Below are 20,980 nucleotides of genomic sequence, written 5' to 3'. Positions count from 1 at the left end.
GAACGTAATAAATAATGAAAATTGAAACTTGCCTGTAGCACACAAATATTAGCAAGAGACGAACTCGTGAATGAAGGTAAATGAATACATACAGTAATCCTGGGCGTAGTCTGCACTGGTGTATCAGGAATACAGTGGTGAGACGTGGTTTACAGGTAGAATAATAAGTAGCATCTCAGATATGTAGCAACGAGTTTGGAGAGACTCTGCATCGATGAAAATGTAATCAGCAGCTCGAGAAGATTCGGCGTCGATAGGCAGTTTGTAGTGATTGAAACTTTTTCCACAGAGACGTAATATAGAATTTGAAGAATAACTTAACGAAGAAACGAGGCAAAACAAAACATAGAGATCGGTGAAATTACGAGACACTGACGAGTAGAGCTAGAGAATATTTCGACGGAGAAATACCACAACGTTTATGCGAGTATGAATGTGATGAAAATATTTAAACATTATACAGGAGAGACAATTGCAAGCTGAACCATCCAAGGCTGGAAGGATCAGCGTTGCGGAACCGCACAACAGCACAACGTGAAACTCAGGACTAGAATGCCAAAATGGTGGCGTGGTGAGAAGTAGGGGGAAGCAAACCTAGGCAGTGGGTAGGAGAGTGTGTGTGTAAAAGACAAGAAATGTGTGCATGTATTAGAATGGGAACGAAAAGAAAAAGGGTGTGTGAAAAAGGCTTAATAAATAATTTGAGAAATGAAAACACGGTCACTATAGATTACAGAAGCAGACAGTCTGGCCGGCGCCAGGTCTCAAACAAATAATCAAACAGAACAAACATGACAAGCCCAAATACGAAAATATAGTAATAAATTTACCAAGCCTGAAGCAAACAACATGACCCAACCCTAACTTTGAATTCATTGGAAATAACGCATACTTTACGCAATGGCGTAAACAATATATGAATATTCTTAAATGTAATTTATTTAAGTTTATTTCCTCCTGATTGGATGGAATTTAAATTAATAAAATGACATATTTTACTTAAAAATATTACCTTTATTAATTTTTGGGTTAACCAATCAACTATACAAACTTATAAATTAAATACACAACGTTTCACTTAGAATTCTCTAAGCTTCCTCCGGTGACAATAGACATTCATACACTCATTATACAAAATTCTCTTACATACTAAGAAATTAACTGGTCTACCCATCCTAGATAATAATATTTTATCCCCACCCTTTTTGTAATAATCCCCCTACTTAACCTGACTCACCTTTAGATAATTATCTCTTTATATAACCTGACTGATATTTCCTGTGTATTGAAACCTTTATAATGCACATATTTTTCTCAAAAATTACAAACATTAAACATTATTTTCCTTAAAACTAAATATAATAATCTGTATGTCCACTCTATTGTTGACAATGTTGGTATTTTTCTTGATGTATATCATTTCTAGAGTGGTCGTTTTATATGTATTTTGTTCTTCGTCTAATATTTTGGTGCTGTTGAAAACAAACAAGTATTCATGTTCTATTTTGTTTTGTGAGCAGTGTCACTTCCTTTTTTCTATATTTATGGGGTTCTATTTTTTTTTAAGGTATGGAGATGTTTGTCCAATGTACAACGCTTTACAATCTTTACACCGAATGCTGTATATTACATTGGCTTGATTTTTTTCTATCAACGATTTTAATTTAGAAAACATACTATTCAGATTGTTGTAATTTTGATGGGCTATTGCGAAATCCTTTAGTAGCAACTTTTTAATTTTTTCTGACAGATCTGCAACATATGGTAATGCAACATAATTCTCACTCTTATTACTTTTATTAGGATGGTTGGCTGATATATTATTATAGTGTTTATGAATTGTATTTTTAAATAATTTATTTATGATATTTCCCAGATAATTATTGTTTATTAATAGATCATTTGCTTTTTTTTATATATATATTCCGGTCCATCTTTGGGATTTGTAAATTTTATTACTCTGTTTGCAAGATTCGTGACTACTAATTTTTTATGTGATATTGGTAGTGTTGATAGGAAATTTAGGTATCTGCCTGAAGAAGTTGGATTTATATACCATTTTGTCTATATACTTTTTTGAAATATATAATTTGAATTTAGGGTTGCGTATCACTTGGGTCACTCTATATAAAAACAGTTAATTAAGTAAACAAACATTTTATTCTGGTCAGTACATAATAACATATTATCATGTCACAAATGGTTGGGAGTTATTCTCCATTTATAACAAAGTGAAAGGAATTGCTCTTGCAAATGCCTGGATGTACTGGGGCAAAGCATAACGTAAGCTAGATTGAAGCAGAATTAAGAAATAAGAATAAATTTCAAAATAATAGAAAATTATTATTATTATAGAAAATTATACAGAAATGCTGATAATTTAAAATTTTTCAGTTTTTAATCAGAACTATTTAAAGTTCAGTGAATATATTATTAGTGTAAAAAAAGAAATCTTCTAATTTTATTTAACATAAACTGGTAGGAAGATTTTTTTGACAGGACCAATAATTTATTGAAATGATAAAAGAAGATTGACAAAACCCAATATTATATGATTAAACATGTGAAAGTACATAAAAACAGTTCTGTTTGGTTTCATTAAGGTGGATATTGTTATTTTTTTAAGAATAGGTAACAATTTAATTTTGTATTTCCATTAATTTAAACTGACATTTAATAAACAATATTTTTTTTTTTTTTTATTACTGGAATTGTTTCTTAAAATTAATTAAAATGTAAAATTGCAAAAGTAAGAGTACTAGAAGGATTTAAAAGTGTTGGTCGACTGATGTAGCAGTAGCATGCTAACTTCTGGATATTGCCTGAAAAGGTTCTGGTATTTGTACTCTTTATTTCATTAATTTTCCTCATTAAAATATTTATAAGAAGCATTCTAGGATTATAATGAAAAAGATAAATAAAAGATATTTGGAAAAAATTTCTAAAAACCTTTTAATTAATCAATTTTAAAAAATTAATAGTTTTCTTGATATTAAGAAACATAAATACAAAAAAGAGCTACACTAAACAGTTTTTGAAATAAATCAGATAACCTGAAAATGTTTTTAAAAAAATACATCTATAACTACATAGGCATTTTAATTCTTAAGCAGTCATCTTCAGTAACTACTGAGAAATTAGAATATAAAAAATCGATAAATAAAATAAATGAAATGAAAAACTGAAAGAAATAATTTTAAATATTAATAACAAAATAAACAATAATTATAAAACACTAAAAGAACCTTTTTAGCATCCTGACCTCCCTGTTGGGAAAGACACCCACCTTGTTCAGAGCCTAGTTTCCTTTTCTACCTTTTAATAAAATATAAGTAAAAATAACAGACATAAAAAAGTAATAAATCTAGTTTTAGATAATTCCAAACAAAACTATAAAGCAGCAAGCATAAACACAGTCAAAGTTAGTGACTCCAACTCGGATCACTCAACACATTATTATAATGCTTCCTTTAATTCAGTACACAATCAAATATGTATCCCCTCTTGTAACCATGTTTTAACCTTTTCCCATCACAATGATTCGCGGTTGATTAGTGCTCCACGAAAATATGTTGGTATCTGATTGCTTCCCTTCACAGTCTTATGCTACCCTCTTATGAAAAAAATTTCAAAACATTACAGTATATTAAAGAGATTTAACAGATTCTGACAAAAAAAAACCGTTACGATTGGATATTTTTTATGTCTGTAACAACAAAAAAATTGAAACAGTACAAAAATTACGATAATTTAATTGCAGAATTTTTTTTGCGCATTTCTATCGCGGTTTTTATTAGCAAATTATATATAATATGAAACATAGTTTGCTGATTTTAAAAATAATACTTTCAAGCAAATCGGTTGAAAATTGGGCAAAATATGATGAAAAACCCGTGTCATAAATCACAGATTAGTAACATATGTTAGTATAAATGAAAGTAGATTCAGAAAACTACATTTTATAAAAATTCCCACCACTCAAAAGGCTATTTAGATTGACAAAAACCCATTTTTACTGTATACTCTTATTCATTACGAATCGATGTGTGTTACATGTTTACTGATATCATTTGTCTGAAAAGATATTTATAGACCTCAAGTAAAAGTGACATATTTATGATCACAAATTCCAAATTCCTTCTTTTTTTTTTGTGTACCATATATCATAATTTGTGTGTGTTTCAATACATCAATATGTTGCTAGTAAGATAAGCTATTTTTGTAAATAATAAATAAATCCATAATCCTCACAGCAATTATAATACACAAGTCACACACACACACACACAAACACATTTCTGAGAAAAATATGGTCATGTTCTTTCTAGTCTAAATAAAACACTTTACATTGTATAAACATTCAAATTGTGTAATAAAACTGATTCCTTTGTGAATATAAAATAAAATAATCGACTTAGATGCCATATAAAATGATTTTGTAAGAGAGTTTTAAAACTGACGCCGTACATAACCAGTTCCAAGGCTACATGATCTGAAAAGGTTAAGAGAGTATGTAACTTTTTTATCTCAACATAAATTATTTTTTGCAAAAAGATTTTAAATAAATTTAAAATTGTAGAAGGTTGTTGTTATTAGCATTGGTCCTTCAATATCACTCAACAGTTTTTTCATTGTTAATAAATTAAGTTTCCTATGTTAATTCCTGTTTATTATGATCATTTAAGAGATTTTTTATTTTGCATTTAATTTTTTCCTCTCTGATTGGTTGAAGATTCATGCTATCTTGAAAATATTGTTTTTTATGTAACTAATTGAAGGGCACTTTGAATGTTTTTGTGGTTTAGACTATTTTTACATTAAATTTGCACCTTCTATTGAGACAGCCTAAAAAAAATATCTATTTAAGGTAAGCCCATTGATACAATATTCAGCCCTCAAAAGCGAACTTTAACACTGTGTTCACAAAAAAAAAAAAAAACTGATAGATAATTAACATCATTACTCTGAGACAGAGCAACTCAAGTGGATACTACTTATATCTTAGATACTTTACAATAAGCACAACTATATTAAAGTACCAAAAAAGAACATATATATAATTACCTTGTTTTTCTTAATTTTTCTACCATGACACATGCTTTTTCCCAAGTATAATCAGCATTTGCTGGACATTCAATACGTAATTCTAGCGCTAAATCCATCAACCTTAAACCTTCTTCATATTTTGATAAAGCCTGTACATAAAAACAAAAAAAGTATGTAATTTAAAATTATTAAATGTAAAGTAATAACTACAAGGAGTGGTTGAAGTACAATGCATAGTCGCTCATAACTCACAAATGAAGAGACATAGTAAAATAAAACAAATATGGCATAAAAATACATTTTATTTGCTAAAAAAAACTTACATTTATTTCTCCATGCAATCTCCATTTACAGAAAAGAATTTCTCCCAATGGTATTTCTCCCAAACGGTTTTCTCATTCCATTAATGAAGAACGATGGTCTAACCTTGATGTATGACCTCACTCAGCCCTTCAGTTCATTTGTGGTGAAATGAATACCCTTAATATCTCTCTTTAATTGTGGAAATAAGTGAAAATCACAGGGTACCAAAAGTGGTGAGTAGGGAGGATGTGAAATTGGGATCTGGAATCTTGTCATGATACAAGATCTATAAATTGCTGGTGAAAAAGTTGACTTTCATTTCATGCGGCCTTCCAGATAGTAGTACTGATTTACTGTATATTCAGTTGATATGAATTCAAAGTGAAGAATACCTTTAATATTAAAATAAGTCAACAATCAATAAGTCAACAAACAATGTAAATTGTTTAACTCTTGATTTGAACTGACAAAACGTTTTTGGGTGTAAAGAATTGGTGGACTTCACTGTGCAATTTTTCAGGGTCTTATTGATAAGTCCATTATAAAAAGGATGTAATTATTTCCAGATAAGATAAGAAAATTTGTTTTATCATTTGTAATGAGATAATTAAAAATGCCACCATGCTTTCCAAAAGGTTGTAGCTAATTTCAATTCATTCTTGTTTTCCGCTTATCAAGTACTAATTCGGTACCATTTCTAAACATACCTTCCTGTTAAAATGTTTCACTATGAATGTTCATATGCTCTGCTATGCTTTTGACAGATAGGTGATTTTCAGGTAGAATTTGATAAACCTTTACAATGTTTTTATTAATTCTACTGATTGACAGTTGCCCTATTCTCTTATAATTGATAATACTTTCTCTTCTTTCAAAAAACTGTTTTACCCATAGAAAGAATAGAAATAAAAACTGTTATTGGTATTTCTAATGTTGTAATTGTTAGAATAGAAATACCCAGTGATAGAAAACTGATAAATTCTATATTAGGTGGTTTTCTTTACACTATTACCTCATAAGCTTATAATAACATCTCCAAAATTTCAGTCATACTTTCTCCAAGTCTGACAATTTAATGTTTGTTCACTTCTGATCTAATTCAAGCAATGTCAATTTCAAGATGATGTATCCAGACAATCATTTTTGTAAGTACTCTTTTCAGAGTTCCCCTGTACTGTGGTGGGTTTGAGAAATTTTATATCAGACCTTGTATGTACAAATTCAACTTGGTTTATAAAGTTAAAAAAAAAAAATCTTACAATGTCTTTTTTGCCTTCCTCTTCTAATTTGATTCCTTCATCTAATTTAACATATGACAAATCATGAAATTCTTTTAAAGTTTTAAATGTTTCATTCCAATCTTCTGTAGGTCCAGTAGCCATTTTCTGAAACAAAATTTCATTATATAAAATTAGGGCCAAAAAAATCTAACTTTATATACAAAATATATCTAGCATATACACTTATGTAACTAAATATATCTACAAAATGTACCATTTCAATTTCTCTTCTACTACCCTCTCTTTTTAAAAGATTTGGGTATGTAAAAACTGCGAGAACTGGATAAAATTGAACCAAGAAGTCTTTTCTTGGTTCAAACTAGTCTTTAGTTTCAACGCAGAAACAGTAGTCAAAAAGAGAATTATTGTCCCTTTTCAACTTCATCATTGAAACAAAAATAAATAACAAAAAACATAAGTTCAAGATTTTTGGCAGATGAATACTTCATAAAAGATAGCAGATAGCAGTTAAAAATTCATTCACTGGATGGATTGTAGTTATGAAACTTTAATACAGATAAAATAGATATAATATGCTTATGCTCTATATTATGCTAACCACTCTACCACCATTCTATAAATATTTCTTCTTTAGAATATAAGTTTAAAATCCTGAAAGGTAGTTACTATATGTTTGAGAGGATATGTTTATATTTGAGAGGATGGTATAAAAGAAATTTTTAAATCTATTTCACTGATTTATTTAGTTTCAAAAGTGTATACTACAAACTGCAATAAGTCAAGAAAGTAGTCATGGGTCAACCAAAAAACATCATCCCACCCTGACAGTTTTTTTTTTGAAGCTTGATGTAATGTAGTCTTCGCAAATGAGTATCCATCTCAAGACAGACACTTGTCTCACAAAGAAACAGAACAAAATTCAAGACATGTTTAAAAGTGAAAATAAAGAAAAAAGTTCATATAAGCATGGGTTTAAAACACCGTTTCTGAGTTATATAGCTTGTGAAAACTTGTGCAAATTTCTGCAAGATTAAAATAAAGCCATACTGAAGTTCTACAAACTTAAATTAACAACCAAATTAATTGATTTTAAATGGTTTTTATCTGAAAAATTGAATAAAACTGGTTTAAGAACTGTGTTACCTGTAATTTTTGAAAGAATTATAAAACCTAAAAAATTGGTGTGGCAAATCAAAATTTTTTAGTTTGATGTAAATTTCCAGTAAACAAATAACATTTTACAAAAAAATCTAAAGAAAATTTAATTCTGAGAAAATCTACACACACAATACCAGCTAAACATGAAGAGTTCAAGAAATTTGACTTTTGTTAAAAACAAAACAAATGGAAAGTATTTTTCAAACACATTTCAATTTTTATAAAAATTTAATAAAATCAATGAATGACCCCTATATTAATAAGAATACAAAACTTCATAATTTCATAATTTTACGTCGATATTCAGAAAAACCAGATAATACATCCATGCACATGTGTATGCAGGCACACACACAAACAAAGTATACTCTCTGCATCCTTGCAAAAGCATTCTATTTTTTGTAGCATTTTTGGACTCTGTCCAAAAATTTTTTGGGTTTGTTAACAAGAAAATCAATTAGAAACTGATTATCCAATATTATGGACCATTATACAGGTGATTTTTTAGTCCTGTTACCCAATTGTTAATGTCTAGTAATGTTTTTCTAAGAAAGGGAAATTTTGTTTTGTGATACGAAGTTGGTAGCGCTACTCAACCGGTATAGATATGGCAGTGTGAGTTGATTCTCCTTGAGTTATGTAAACTTTTGTGCCGTTTCAGATTGTGTTACGAACAGAATGTCTTTTACCATAGAACAATGAGTTTTCATTCTTGAACAATATTTTGTAACGAAATCGTACGCGAGTGTAAAAGAATCATTTCAAATTAAATTTGTTGGTGTTCTTTTGCCAGAAAAAATGTCAATTTCTAGGCTACCAAACCGATTTCGAGAGACAGGTAGTGTTTGCAACAGAAAACGTAGCGGTCGACCAACTCGCTTGACAGATGATGTTTTAGAGAATGTGAAAACAAGATTGCTCAATTCTCCACGGAAAAGTTTACGAAAACTTTCCACGCAAGTCGGTTTGTCATATTCGAGTGTTCAGAAAGCCGCTAAAAAACTGAAATTGTATGCGTACGATTAGTCCAAGAGCTTCAGCCTCCAGATTTAAACAAGCAATTGCAATATTGCCATCGGTTTAGGTCTCTCATAAATGATAACGGAATCAAATTTTTAAACAGTGTTCTTTAGTGATGAAGCTTGGACCCATCTCGATGGTTATGTGAACAGTCAAAACTGTAGAATTTGGGCGGTTGAAAATTCTAACGCTTTAAAAGACAAATCTTTACATCCTGAAAAAATTGGTGTGTGGTGTGCGATATCTCGTCATCGCATAGTCGGACCCATATTCTTCTAACAAACAGTAAATGGTGAAGTATACAGGAATGTTGTGCGCCAATTCGGGTCCCTCCTGGACCCTCAAGAACGGTATTGCTGGTTTCAGCAAGATGGTGCTACATGCCACACGTCTCGAGAGAGAAACCATGGATTTTCTGCAAGAGTTCTTTGATGATCGAATAATAAGCAAGGGCTTATGGCCTCCAAGGTCTCCAGACTTCACATCTCCTGACTACTTTTTGTGGGATTACATTAAGTCCGAGGCCTTCAAAAACAATCCTCATACTATTGATGAACTTAAAGTCAATATTACAGACTTAATCATGAATATTTCCAATGTAACTCTTAAGAAAGTTTCTGCTAATATGCTGAAAAGATTCCGTGTGTGTATGGGTGGGCATTTTGAACATATTCTTTAACAATTATGTAAGTAATAGCTTTTTATTAAATCTCTTTTGTAAGTAACAAATAGATTTTTTTATTCCGCCTAAATTTTCCTTTCTTAAATTACATTTAAAATTGGGAACCAGGTCTAAAAAATCACTCTGCATAACTTTTCATTTAATGAAACTGTATTATAATGGCCAAATAAGTAATAATACTAAAAGGAGCAATTCATAATTTTCCTGATAATTATTATTTCATGATTTTCTTCAAATAAAATGAAACCCATATCAAACAAAGAACTAATAACACATTACATAGAGTGAAAGTAATTATGAAAACTGATAATGAACTGACAACAAAGAGGTAGTTTTAATACAGTTTGGTATGACATTGTAGGTAAATAAATTATATGTAAATGTGGTGATGGTAGAAATGAAATTATAACATAAAACCCTTTACGTCTGAAATAAAACACAGTATCAAAAATGGTTACGTATTGCTCAGACCACCAAATTTGAAAAACAGAGACCTTGGTTTACAGGTAAAAATCAGCAATTATGATAAACCAATACATTTCTCTTATTTATCTATAATTTCTAAATAACTAAGAAAAAAATTAATCTTAATCAAGAAAAGAAGGATCAAAGTCATGGCTTTGTCATTTATGGCACACCAGCCATAACAGATACACTGTGGAAAATTTAGCCTTAAAACTGCAAAAGGTTTTTCTATCTTAAAACCAATCTAAAATATTAAACCAAAACATGGAAACAAAATGTCGGGGTTTTTATTAACATTATCATTTTCAGGTGACATTAAACTGAACATTTTAAGCAGACTGGCATTACATACTTAAATATTTCAGCCACCTAGATTGAAATAACAGCTACTGAACTGAAATTCGTTTCTCTTGTTATATCCATAGGCTAAAATTTCTCCCACCAAATTACAATGCTAAAGTTTCATTAAAATAGTTCCTATAATGTCAAAATTTATCTGCAAGGTACCTAAATAAAACCTACTAGTTTTTAGTCGTGTACCTGCACAGCATTGCTGTAAAGGAACAAGAATAAACGTAGGGGGTGGATAAAAAGTGTCTAGCTTTAGATGACTAAACCATACTATCATAAGCACTCTAATAAAAAGCACATCTTAAAGCATCCATCAAAGCAGTGGGCACCATTCCAAATAAAATTTCACAGATGATAGTATATTTTTAATCATTATGGGAAACAGCATATAACCAATCAGTATGTAACGATCAATTCAAATATATGCTATAACAAATTACTTTTCTTCCTGACAAAAACCACATCAAAATATTTTTATATTTCTGGAGACTGGCAAGGAATATCCTAAACAAACCCTAAAAACTTTATGTTAAATCAAAAAATATTTTGCAGAAAAAATCAGACAAGTCAACCAATTCTTTGTTTTTTTTGTAAAATCAAACTTAGACATTCATAATGAAGCAGTTTTTTAACAGATAATTTATTTCTTAAAACCAGTTACACGTGTTATTAAAAAAAATTTATAATTTTAATTAATGGATTATACTTCCTTTTAACAACTACTTATTTTTTATTAATATCATGTACTCATATACTAATTAATACAATATGTTAATAATGTTAAACACTTTCCTTTGTTTTAATAAAACAGACAACTAGACCAGAAAGATAAAATCATAGTAACATTTTCAATGTTAAGCTTTATAAAACAAATAAAAATTAATACTTTTTTAATTCTTCTTTAAACAGTCCCAAAAAAAACAAACAAACAATCAAAAAATGTTTATGTTTTTTATACTTCTTTCTCAATTCCACGCTTTTTAAGTTTCGCATTTCTACGCTTTTTAAGTTTCTTTTATTCTGTCATTCCTCATATGTTTCAATCTAGACAATGTACAGGTTTTTAGAAAAAAAAATTTCAACTGACTATTTTTAGTTATTTCCATCCCGTATCTCTGAACTATATGTCAACATTTTTTTGACTAAACTTTGATATATTCAAATGTTGATCTTATTTCTGATACTCTTCGACCATAACAATCACTTCACTATTCATGTTGTTTTTCTGACAAATCCAATTTCGCTTATGAATTCCTATTTTGAATCTCCTTCTGGAGACATTACAGCTCTCAGTTTATATTTGTTATACTTCTGAATTATCTGATATTATACTTGCAGATCCCTCACTTCTCATCCTGTTGCTAGATATTTTGTATCTTCTTGTAATTTATTTTTTTAATTGCATCTGCATGTTTCCTCAGTAAATATTCAATGTTATATTCATCTTCCACCATAATTACTTGGTTGTCAATAAATAACAAGGAATAAATATAATTAGTTATTTATTAGCATAACAATAAAGTTCCCCACAGGTCAATCCATTTGAAGTGACCCACAAGGGTGGTTGCGTGACCAATTCAAAAAAAATTTTAACATACCCACCCATTTGTTTCCTACATGTCTCAGAATCTTAAATTTTTTTTTTAATTTTTTATTTAAACAGTTTACCTGTGGCGGCCATTTTTTTTACGGTGTGAAAACCTATTTTTGTGATTGTAAGGGTTTACAGAAAAAATCATAACTAAAAAGCTATTGGGTCCTGAAAGGATGAAACAAAAAGCAATTTAATCATATTTTCTCAAGGTAAAAGATCAGTTCAGTGGTTTATTTACCCATCTCTCTTTTTTCTATGTGAAAATTACCAATAAAATTGAACATGAAAAACCATGAAATTTCACTATTTATCATTTTTTTTCAAGAGGCAGGGATGGCATACACAGTTTGAATTATTTTTTCATATGTAAGTATTTGTTAGTAGTTTTACCATAATAATGGTAATAATATTAATGGTGATATAATTACCCGTAAATTTTCATGAATTTTTGAAAACTAATTTTTTTTTTTAATTCAAATTTTGGCTTCAAATAACTCTGATGCGACTGATAATAAAACTTTCAAATTTGCACAACTTACAGCGTTTTTGTAGATGTTTATGGTAAATAAAAAAGTTGTTTGTCTATTTTACTAACAAAAAAGTTGTAACCTTTCAAAAATCATGAAAAAGCAGTTAAAAGCAATACCGTTTTGACTCACTAGATAAGTGCTCCAAGGGGTTTTTTGTCTTCTTGGCACTTTAATATTTTTATACTTATTACTATAGTTGAAATAGACCTGTTTGAACTGCAGTGTTCATGTTGTAACAGACACTTGAAGTCATTTCCAGTTGTCAGGAAAATTCATGTTGCAACATGCTCACTTATGCTTGTTGCATCATTTGGCTTTGCAGTTACAGACTGGTCAGTTTGACATTAGTCATTGACCTGTTCACATCTTTACCGAATGTCTCAAATTTCATCCTGTGTTTGGAAGTGTTTATTAAATAAATAAGTTTTAATTAATAATATTATATTTGCAAATTTTAAAATCAGTTAAATTTTTACATTATTTTCAAGTAATTTCACATAAAACAATAGAAGAAAAATGTTCCATAGGAATATGTGAATGAAGAGTGTCATGAAGTGTATGGTACAGTGCCAAAGAACTCATAAAAATTTTATGAAAACCAACAACTTATCTTTTTACGTGTTAATTCAGATCTCACTAGTGTTTGTAAATATCATGAAAAAAGGTTTTTGTCAAAATTCAGTCACCTGTATGGACAGTTTTGTTGTGACCCTTTGAGAACTAAAAAAAAAACAGTTAAGAAAAACTGAAGAACACTAGAGCAAGCTCTTTAAGAACACATTTTTCCAAATTTAAATTTAGTTGCTGGAAAGTCTCTTTGTGTGAACTGTTTCAAAAGTATTTCTTCTCAGCAGAACAAAGAACTATATGAATGCAAAGACCAAGAACAATACATTGCACAAATATTGAACAATTGGGTGCTGCTTGTAGCATTTTAGGTGTATCACCTCCATCAAAATTCAGAAAGTTGACATCATTGAACTACAGTGACAGGTCATTCTCACACAATTTCAAGAGAATTATCAGATATCACAGCTGCTGATTAACCATATTAAATAATAAACCTTCATTGCTACAAACACAGACTATTTCATTTAAGAATAATTAAAATTTTACTACAGTGTATTTTTTTCTTTGATAGTGTTCACAAAAATAAACCAATACAAAAATAAAAATGAATGATGTAGGCTACTCATTGAAATCTTAGTAAGTTTTACAAGCATTTTTGAATTAAAGTTGTATTAGGTTACTGGTATTGGTTAAGTTATCATTAAATTACAACCTATCATTAATAATTTTAAAAATATTGAAAACATCAACTTCAACAACATAGGGGCTAAACATAAAAAATATTTAAAAAAATGTAAAATGCAAAGTAGATAACCCCCTTGAAGCACTTATTTTGTATGTCAAAATGGTAGCGCTTTTAACAGGTTTTTTCACAATTTTTGAGAAGTTATAACTTTTTTATTAGTCCAATACACAAGATTTTTTTTTTATTTGCCATAAACATCTACAAAAACACTGTAACCTGTGCAAATTGAGATCTTTATCACCACCCCATCAAAGTTATTATAAGCAAAAATTTAGATTTAAAAAAAAATAGTTTTCAAAAATTCATAAAAATTTAAGGGTAAGTATATCACCATTAATATTATTTAAGGTACAATTACTAACATATACCTACAAATATACAAAATAATTCAATTTGTATGCGATCCCTGCCTCTCGAAAAAAATTACCGAAAGTGAAATTTCACATTTTTCATGTTTAACTTTATTGGTAATTTTCTCATATAAAGAAGAGAGATAGGTAAATAAACCGCTGGACCAATCTTTTACCTTGAGAAAATATGATTAAATTGCTTTTGTTTCATCCTTCCAGGACCAATAGTTTTTTATTATAATGTTTTCCGTAATCCCTTACAATCACAAAAATAGGTGGGCGCATCATAACAAACATGGGCACCACAGGTAAAATGCTTAAATAAAAAAAAAAAAAATAAAAAAATGATTTTAAGGTCCTAAAACAAGTAGGAAACACGTGGGTAAGTTTCTTTTTTTTTTAATTGGTCAAGCAAGCAGCTTATGTTTTTATGGGACACTTCAAATGGATTGACCCCTACATAAAAAAAAGCTACTCGCAGGGAATATATATATATATGTATTATTTTTTATTTTACATTTCTAAAATAATTTTCAAGAAAATAAGCTTCAACATCACAATGACCAGACTGCGTCTTGTATTGACGCTTTAAGGTTGTAGCCAAAAGTCGAAGACACAAAAACAGATCTAAAGAAAATACGACTTTACTCAATTTGATAATTATTAATTTTATTTATAATAATAGTGGTTTAAAAATTGCAAAATACTATCATTATACATTATTCTTATGGAAATGGATCTATTTTATCAATGTCCATTATTCTTTAAAAAATTAATAAACTTTACTATTATACTTTACCATTATGAAAATTACTCAAAGGTAAATAAGCAACTTTATGTAAATCATTTAACTATTTTATAATAATAATACCAATAAAATTCTGGTGGTACTGCAAAGTATCAGATAGATTATATCATGGTAAATCAAAAATTAAGAAATAAACTCATTGACTGCAAAGCATATCCTAGAGTAAACATTAATAGCGACTATAATTTAGTGATATTGAAATGTACATTGAGGTTTAAAAACCTGAAGAAAAGGTGTCAGATAAATCTGTGGAATTTAGAAAAGCTTTAGGAAGAGGAAGTAAAGAAGATTCTTGAGAAGGACATCGCAAGAGGTCTGAGTAAAAACGATAAGGTAGAAAATATATAAGAAGAATGGGAGGATGTTAAAAAGGAAATTCTTAAATTAGCAAAAGCGAACTTAGGCAGAACAAAGAGAACTGGTAAAAAACCTTGGATTTCAAAGGATATATTGCAAGTGATGGATGAACATACAAAGTATAAGAATGCTAGTGATGAAGGTAAAAGGAACTATTGACAATTAAGAAATATTATAAACAGGAAATGCAAATTAGCAAAAAAAGAGTAGATTAAAGAAAAGTGTTCAGAAGTGGAAAGAGAAATGATCACTGATAAAACAGATGGAGCATAGGAAAGTTAAGGAGAATTTTATGGTACATAAATTAAAAATCAATAATTTGTTAAATAAAGATGGTACACAGATTTATAATATGAAATAAAAAGTCAATAGGTGGGTGGAATATGTTGAATTGAATTATAAGAAGGAAATGAATTACTAACTGGTGTTATAGAGAAAGAAGAGGAAGTCAAAGAAAATGAAAAGAGAGATACAATACTGAGATCTGAATTTAGTAGAGTAGTAAAACATTTGAATGGCAAAAAAGCTCCTGGGATAAATGGGATACCTGCAGAATTACTAAGCAGTGCAGGTGAGGAAGTGATAGATAGATTATACAAATTGGTGTGTAATATTTACAAAAAAGACGAACTTCTGTCGGACTTCAAAAAGAGTGTTATTGTCATGATGCCAAAGAAAGCAGGAGCAGATAAATGTGAAGAATACAAAACAATTAACTTAACTACTCACGCATCAAAAAAACTGAAATTTTGTACAGAAGAATTGAGTGGAGAGTGGAAGAAGTGTTACGAGAAGACCAATTTGGTTTCAGGAAAATAGGGACAAGGGAAGTAATTTTAGCACTCAGATTAATAATAGAAGGAAGATGAAAGAAAAACAAACCGACATACATGGCATTTATACTTAGAAAAGGCATTTTATAATGTAGACTGGAATAAAATTTTCAGCACTTTAAAAAATTTAGGGTTCAAATATAGAGATAGAAAAACAATTGCTAACATTAACAGGAACCATACTGTAAATCGAATAAAGTAAATACTCTAAATAGTAATAGTCGAAGGATGTATGAAAGAAGCCGTAATAAAAAAAAGGGAGACCAACAAAGATGTTCCCTATCCCTGTTACTTTTAAATCTTTACATAGAACTAGATGTTAAAAGAACAATTTGGATATGGAGTAACAATGCAAGGTAAAAAGATAAAGATGCTACAATTTGTTGATGATATAGTAATTCTAGCTGAGAGTAAAAAGAATTTAGAAGAAACAATGAATGGCATGTTAGAAGTCATACGCAAGAACTACAGCATGAAAATAAACAAGAACAAAATAAAAAAAATGAGATGTAGTAGAAATAATGTAGACAGAGCACTGAATATAAATATAGGAAGAGAAAAGTTTATGGAGGTAGAAGAGTTTTGTTATTTGGAAAGTAGAATTACTAAAGTTGGATGAAGCAGGAGCGATATAAAATGCTGAATAACACATGTGAAACGATCTTGCAGTCAGAAATATAATTCGCTTATATCAAAAATTAATTTAAATATTAGGAAAACATTTTTGAAAGTTTGTTTGGCATACAGCTTTACATGGAAGTGAAACTTGGACGATCAGAGTACCTGAGAAGAAAATATTACAAGCTTTTGAAATGTGATGGTATAGGAGAAGTTAAAAATCATATGGGTGGATAAAGGGACAAATGAAGAGGTATTGCGGCAAATTGATGAAGAAAGAAGTATTTGGAAAAATATGGTTAAAAGAAGATACAGACTTATATGCCACATATTAAGGAATCCTGGAATAGTTTCTCTGATATTGGAGGGATAGGTATATGGGAAAAATTGTGCAGGCAGGTAATGTTTGGAACATGTAAAACAAATTTTTAAGGATATAGGATGTAGGGAGCACACCAAAATGAAATGACTGGAACTAGATAGGGAATCTTGGAGAGCTGCATCAAACCAGTCAAATGACTTAAGACAAAAAACAAAAAATAATAATCTTTACTTTTCTTATAATTTAAAAAAATTTGGTTAGGTAAGCATATGGTACTACAAAACTGAAAGTTTTTTGAGTGACCAAACAAAAAAACATTTTAATAACTCCAATTAAAATATTTCCTGAATCATGAATCAGACATAACAAAAGACATTTAATTAATTCTTTATTAGAATTATACGGCACTTATGCAAAGAAAAATCACACTGCATGCAAAGAATGATAACATCCATATCTGTACACGTGAATCCACTGAACCTTATATAGTATAACCCTACCCTACTCATTAATTATATTCTAAAAAGAAAATTTCCTACATACTGTTAATATATTATAATATTCTCGAAAACATCTTAATATTCTAAAAAGTGAAAAAGTCTTCTCAGTTAACCAAAAAAAGAAATAAAAATAGACTACTGTATGAAAAAAGGAATCAATTTCAATATTTGTCAAATTAAATAACTAATTTTTAATAATAATATTAAGTAATTTACTTCGAGATTTACAAGACTGGAAGGAAGGAAAAAATTCTGTTAACAAATTTTGGTTTTAAAAATAAAAACATATCACTGTAAAAGGTACTGTTCCAACCTTTTTTCAGTTCCTAGACAAGCTTCTCCTCAATTCCTACTTATTATGAAAAACAAGATAAGCACTTTACATTACAAGATAAGCACTTTACATTTTAAGCTCAAATTTCAATCAAAGGCAGGCATGAAAATTAAATCAGACATGAAAATCATGGGTACTATCTAGTATTCAATCTTGTAGTTAAGTAACACATTAACAAATACAAATATAAATTCCTAAGAATATCACAAGAGCACAAATAATTAAAATACGAGGGTTATTTTTTTTTCAAGGTCCAATCGGTCACAAAATTAAAACCACAGTGAAAATAAAAAATTTTTTATTTGTAACAAGTTCTTACACAGTTACACTATTTCTCTACATAGTCACCACTCCGATTTAGACATTTGTCGTAGTGTGGTACCAACTTTCCAATACCCTCATCGAACAGAGCCACCTGTGTTTTCAGCCATGTTTCTACGCTGGTCTGCAGCTCGATGTCTGTGCCAAAATGTTGTCCTCCTAGCCAGCGTTTCATGTGAGCAAAGAGGTGAAAATCGGATGGAGCCAAGTCCGGGTTGTATGGTGGGTGATCAAACACTTCCCAATGAAAATGCTGCAGAAGCTTCTTTGTTACAGCTGCAGTGTGCGGCCGAGCATTGTCATGGAGAAAGACAATGACTGATGACAACATTCCTCTCCGCTTATTCTGAATCGCCCTTTGTAGATGTTGAAGAGTCACGTAGTATGAGACTGCAGTGATGGTCGTGCCACGTTCCATGAATTTCACCAAGAGAACTCCATTCCGGTCCCAGAACACAGTAGCCATACACTTCCTGTTGGAGAAGGTTCGCTTGAACTTCTTTGGTTTACTGGGAGAATGAGAATGCATCCACTGTTTGGATTGTTCTTTTGTTTCTTCAGTTTCTTCAGTCTCGAAATGGACCCATGTCTCGTCGCCTGTGTCAATTTCGTTCAAAAAAACTTCTCCTTCATTGTGGTAGCGCTGGAGAAACGTTAGGGAGGTGTCCATTCTCATTGTATTATGATGGTCACACAGCATCTTGGGAACCCATCTCACACACAGTTTGTGGTACTTAAGTCTCTCACTCACAATGGTGTAGAGAGCTGACCTTGAAATTTCAGGAAACGAATCACTCAATACAGAAATTATGAACCGACGATTTTCTCGAATTGTCTCATCCACTCGCTCAACGAGATCATCGATTGACACTCGCTTCCTTCCCTGACCGCCTGCATCATGAACATCTGTACATCCTGCTTTGAAGTTCCTGCACCATTGTTGCACTTTGCTGTCACTCATTGAAGTTTCACCATACACATTACTTATTCTTCTATGAATTTCAGCTGTATTACATCCCTCAGCCTGAAGAAATCAAATACCGCACGCACTTCACACTTGGCGGGAGATGCTATTGTTGTAGACATGTTTACGTGCTAATTGCGTATTCAGAACTAAACGAAGTGACGCGGTGTGATTGAAGGCCATACTACAGACTCTGCGCAACACATATGCGCAAAGGTTCATCCGATTTTTGCGTAGGTTTTTATTTCACAACCGATCAGACCTTGAAAAAAAAATAACCCTCATAGTAAAAACCCAGCAAACATTTCTGAAAATAATTTTTAATAAATTCATATGACTTTTCCATAGTAATCATTATTAAAAATCAAATCTAAATATCTGATGTAATTTGACTGCTCAACCACAGCCACCTTTGTCACAGTCAAAGGTATACATCTTCAGGTCAGAATTACATTTAAATGAAACAAATAAGGAAAAATCCAAATACTTCTTTTAAGAAGTATTAAAAGCTACCTTATTATGACTGAACCATAAACTCACATTATATAAATCAAAATGAAAATAATTAAGTTAGATAAATACGAAACTCCATATGTTAAGGCAGTATCATCAGCAGATCTTAGAATAGAACTATTAAGACAATCATAATTAATAAAAAAAAATAGTAACTACGGCTATTGTGGGATGCCATGAATAACTAAACAAGTATCACTATTCACTCCACCTAAACACACAAATTTCTCTCTACAACACAAATATTACTTAACCCAATTCAAAAGCAATCTTACGATCCCTGCTGATTTCAAATTTATTTTATTACTATATTATAATCTGCTGTGCTGATGGTATTTCTGAAATCATGGAGTAGCCCCAATATCATATTATAATCATAAGTCTTCAAATTATTTTGCAATTCTGAAAAGGGAAAAGTTATAGTAGTCTATTCCATTTACATCCTGATTTAAATACCAGTACATGTACAGCCAACTTTGTTATCAGACATATCTGTTTCAAGGCTACAATTAGAAATAACTACAACAGGAGTTATTTCACTGAAATCAATTTTTTAATTTTGGAGGTGTATCATTTCTCAAAGTTTTACTAACATTTAAAGATTTTACAAGATTAATTATTTCCTCTTTGCAAACTGCAGACTAGAAGAATTAATGTCTGACTGTGTGATCTGAATCTAGTTAAATAGAGCAACTCCTGTTATTTAGTCATTGTCAAATGAGAAAAGGCAATAAAGTCTGAGTCTTCAATAAAAAAAGTTATTAAATACATTTACTGTAAGTTTTCTATCAGTAATTTTTTTCATTGTCAACTAAGAGTTCAGAACTCACTTCTTTCTTACATTTACATATAATTCGGTTTATAACTTTACATTGCATCTTCATATTGCCCGAGCTATTTTTAAAAGCTGTAATATTTTTCTTTAGCCTATTATATCAATTAATTTTTTTTTTTTTTTTAACTTAGGGTTTTTTCTTTCATTTTTTGGATAATTTATCATTCAATTTTATTGAATAAACAGAAAATAACCAAGGCTTACTAAAATGACTAGTCACTCTCTGAACAACTTCAACAACTTTCTTTTATTGTATATTACTATCAGATAATTTAAGTTATTTTTTATCTTCATTATACAAAGGAAACATGTCTATTTCATTTTTTTCTTTTAATTTTTACTATTATAATATTTTTAACATTTTGTTAATTTTTACTTGCATTAGTACCTACCTCAACATTACAGTCACACACATTACACAATGACTGATAATGCCATTATTTTATAACAGCAACCTCAACAATACCCTCTGTCTCCTCTTATCCAATGGGGTCGAAAAAATGGCCAAAACTGGAATACA

General features: G+C 30.0%; 1 protein-coding gene across 2 annotated transcripts in view; it reads right to left on the bottom strand.

Annotated features, from left to right (window-relative positions):
- The window catches only part of spartin, a 69,644-nt gene that overhangs the window by 44,670 nt on the left and 3,994 nt on the right, over positions 1-20,980 (bottom strand). For both annotated transcript variants that reach the window (XM_075378312.1, XM_075378313.1), the window contains exons 2-3: positions 6,609-6,734; positions 5,065-5,195 (exon numbers count right to left, since the gene is read on the bottom strand). In XM_075378312.1, coding sequence (XP_075234427.1) covers positions 5,065-5,195; positions 6,609-6,731 — 254 coding nt within the window. In that variant the 5' untranslated portion in view covers positions 6,732-6,734. The remainder of the gene's footprint in view (positions 1-5,064; positions 5,196-6,608; positions 6,735-20,980) is intronic.

Source organism: Lycorma delicatula, chromosome 11 (assembly GCF_047948215.1).
Source record: "Lycorma delicatula isolate Av1 chromosome 11, ASM4794821v1, whole genome shotgun sequence".
Classification (NCBI taxonomy): domain Eukaryota; kingdom Metazoa; phylum Arthropoda; class Insecta; order Hemiptera; family Fulgoridae; genus Lycorma; species Lycorma delicatula.
The sequence above is the reverse complement of the archived record's forward strand: the minus strand, read 5'-3'. Positions and strand labels throughout refer to the sequence as shown.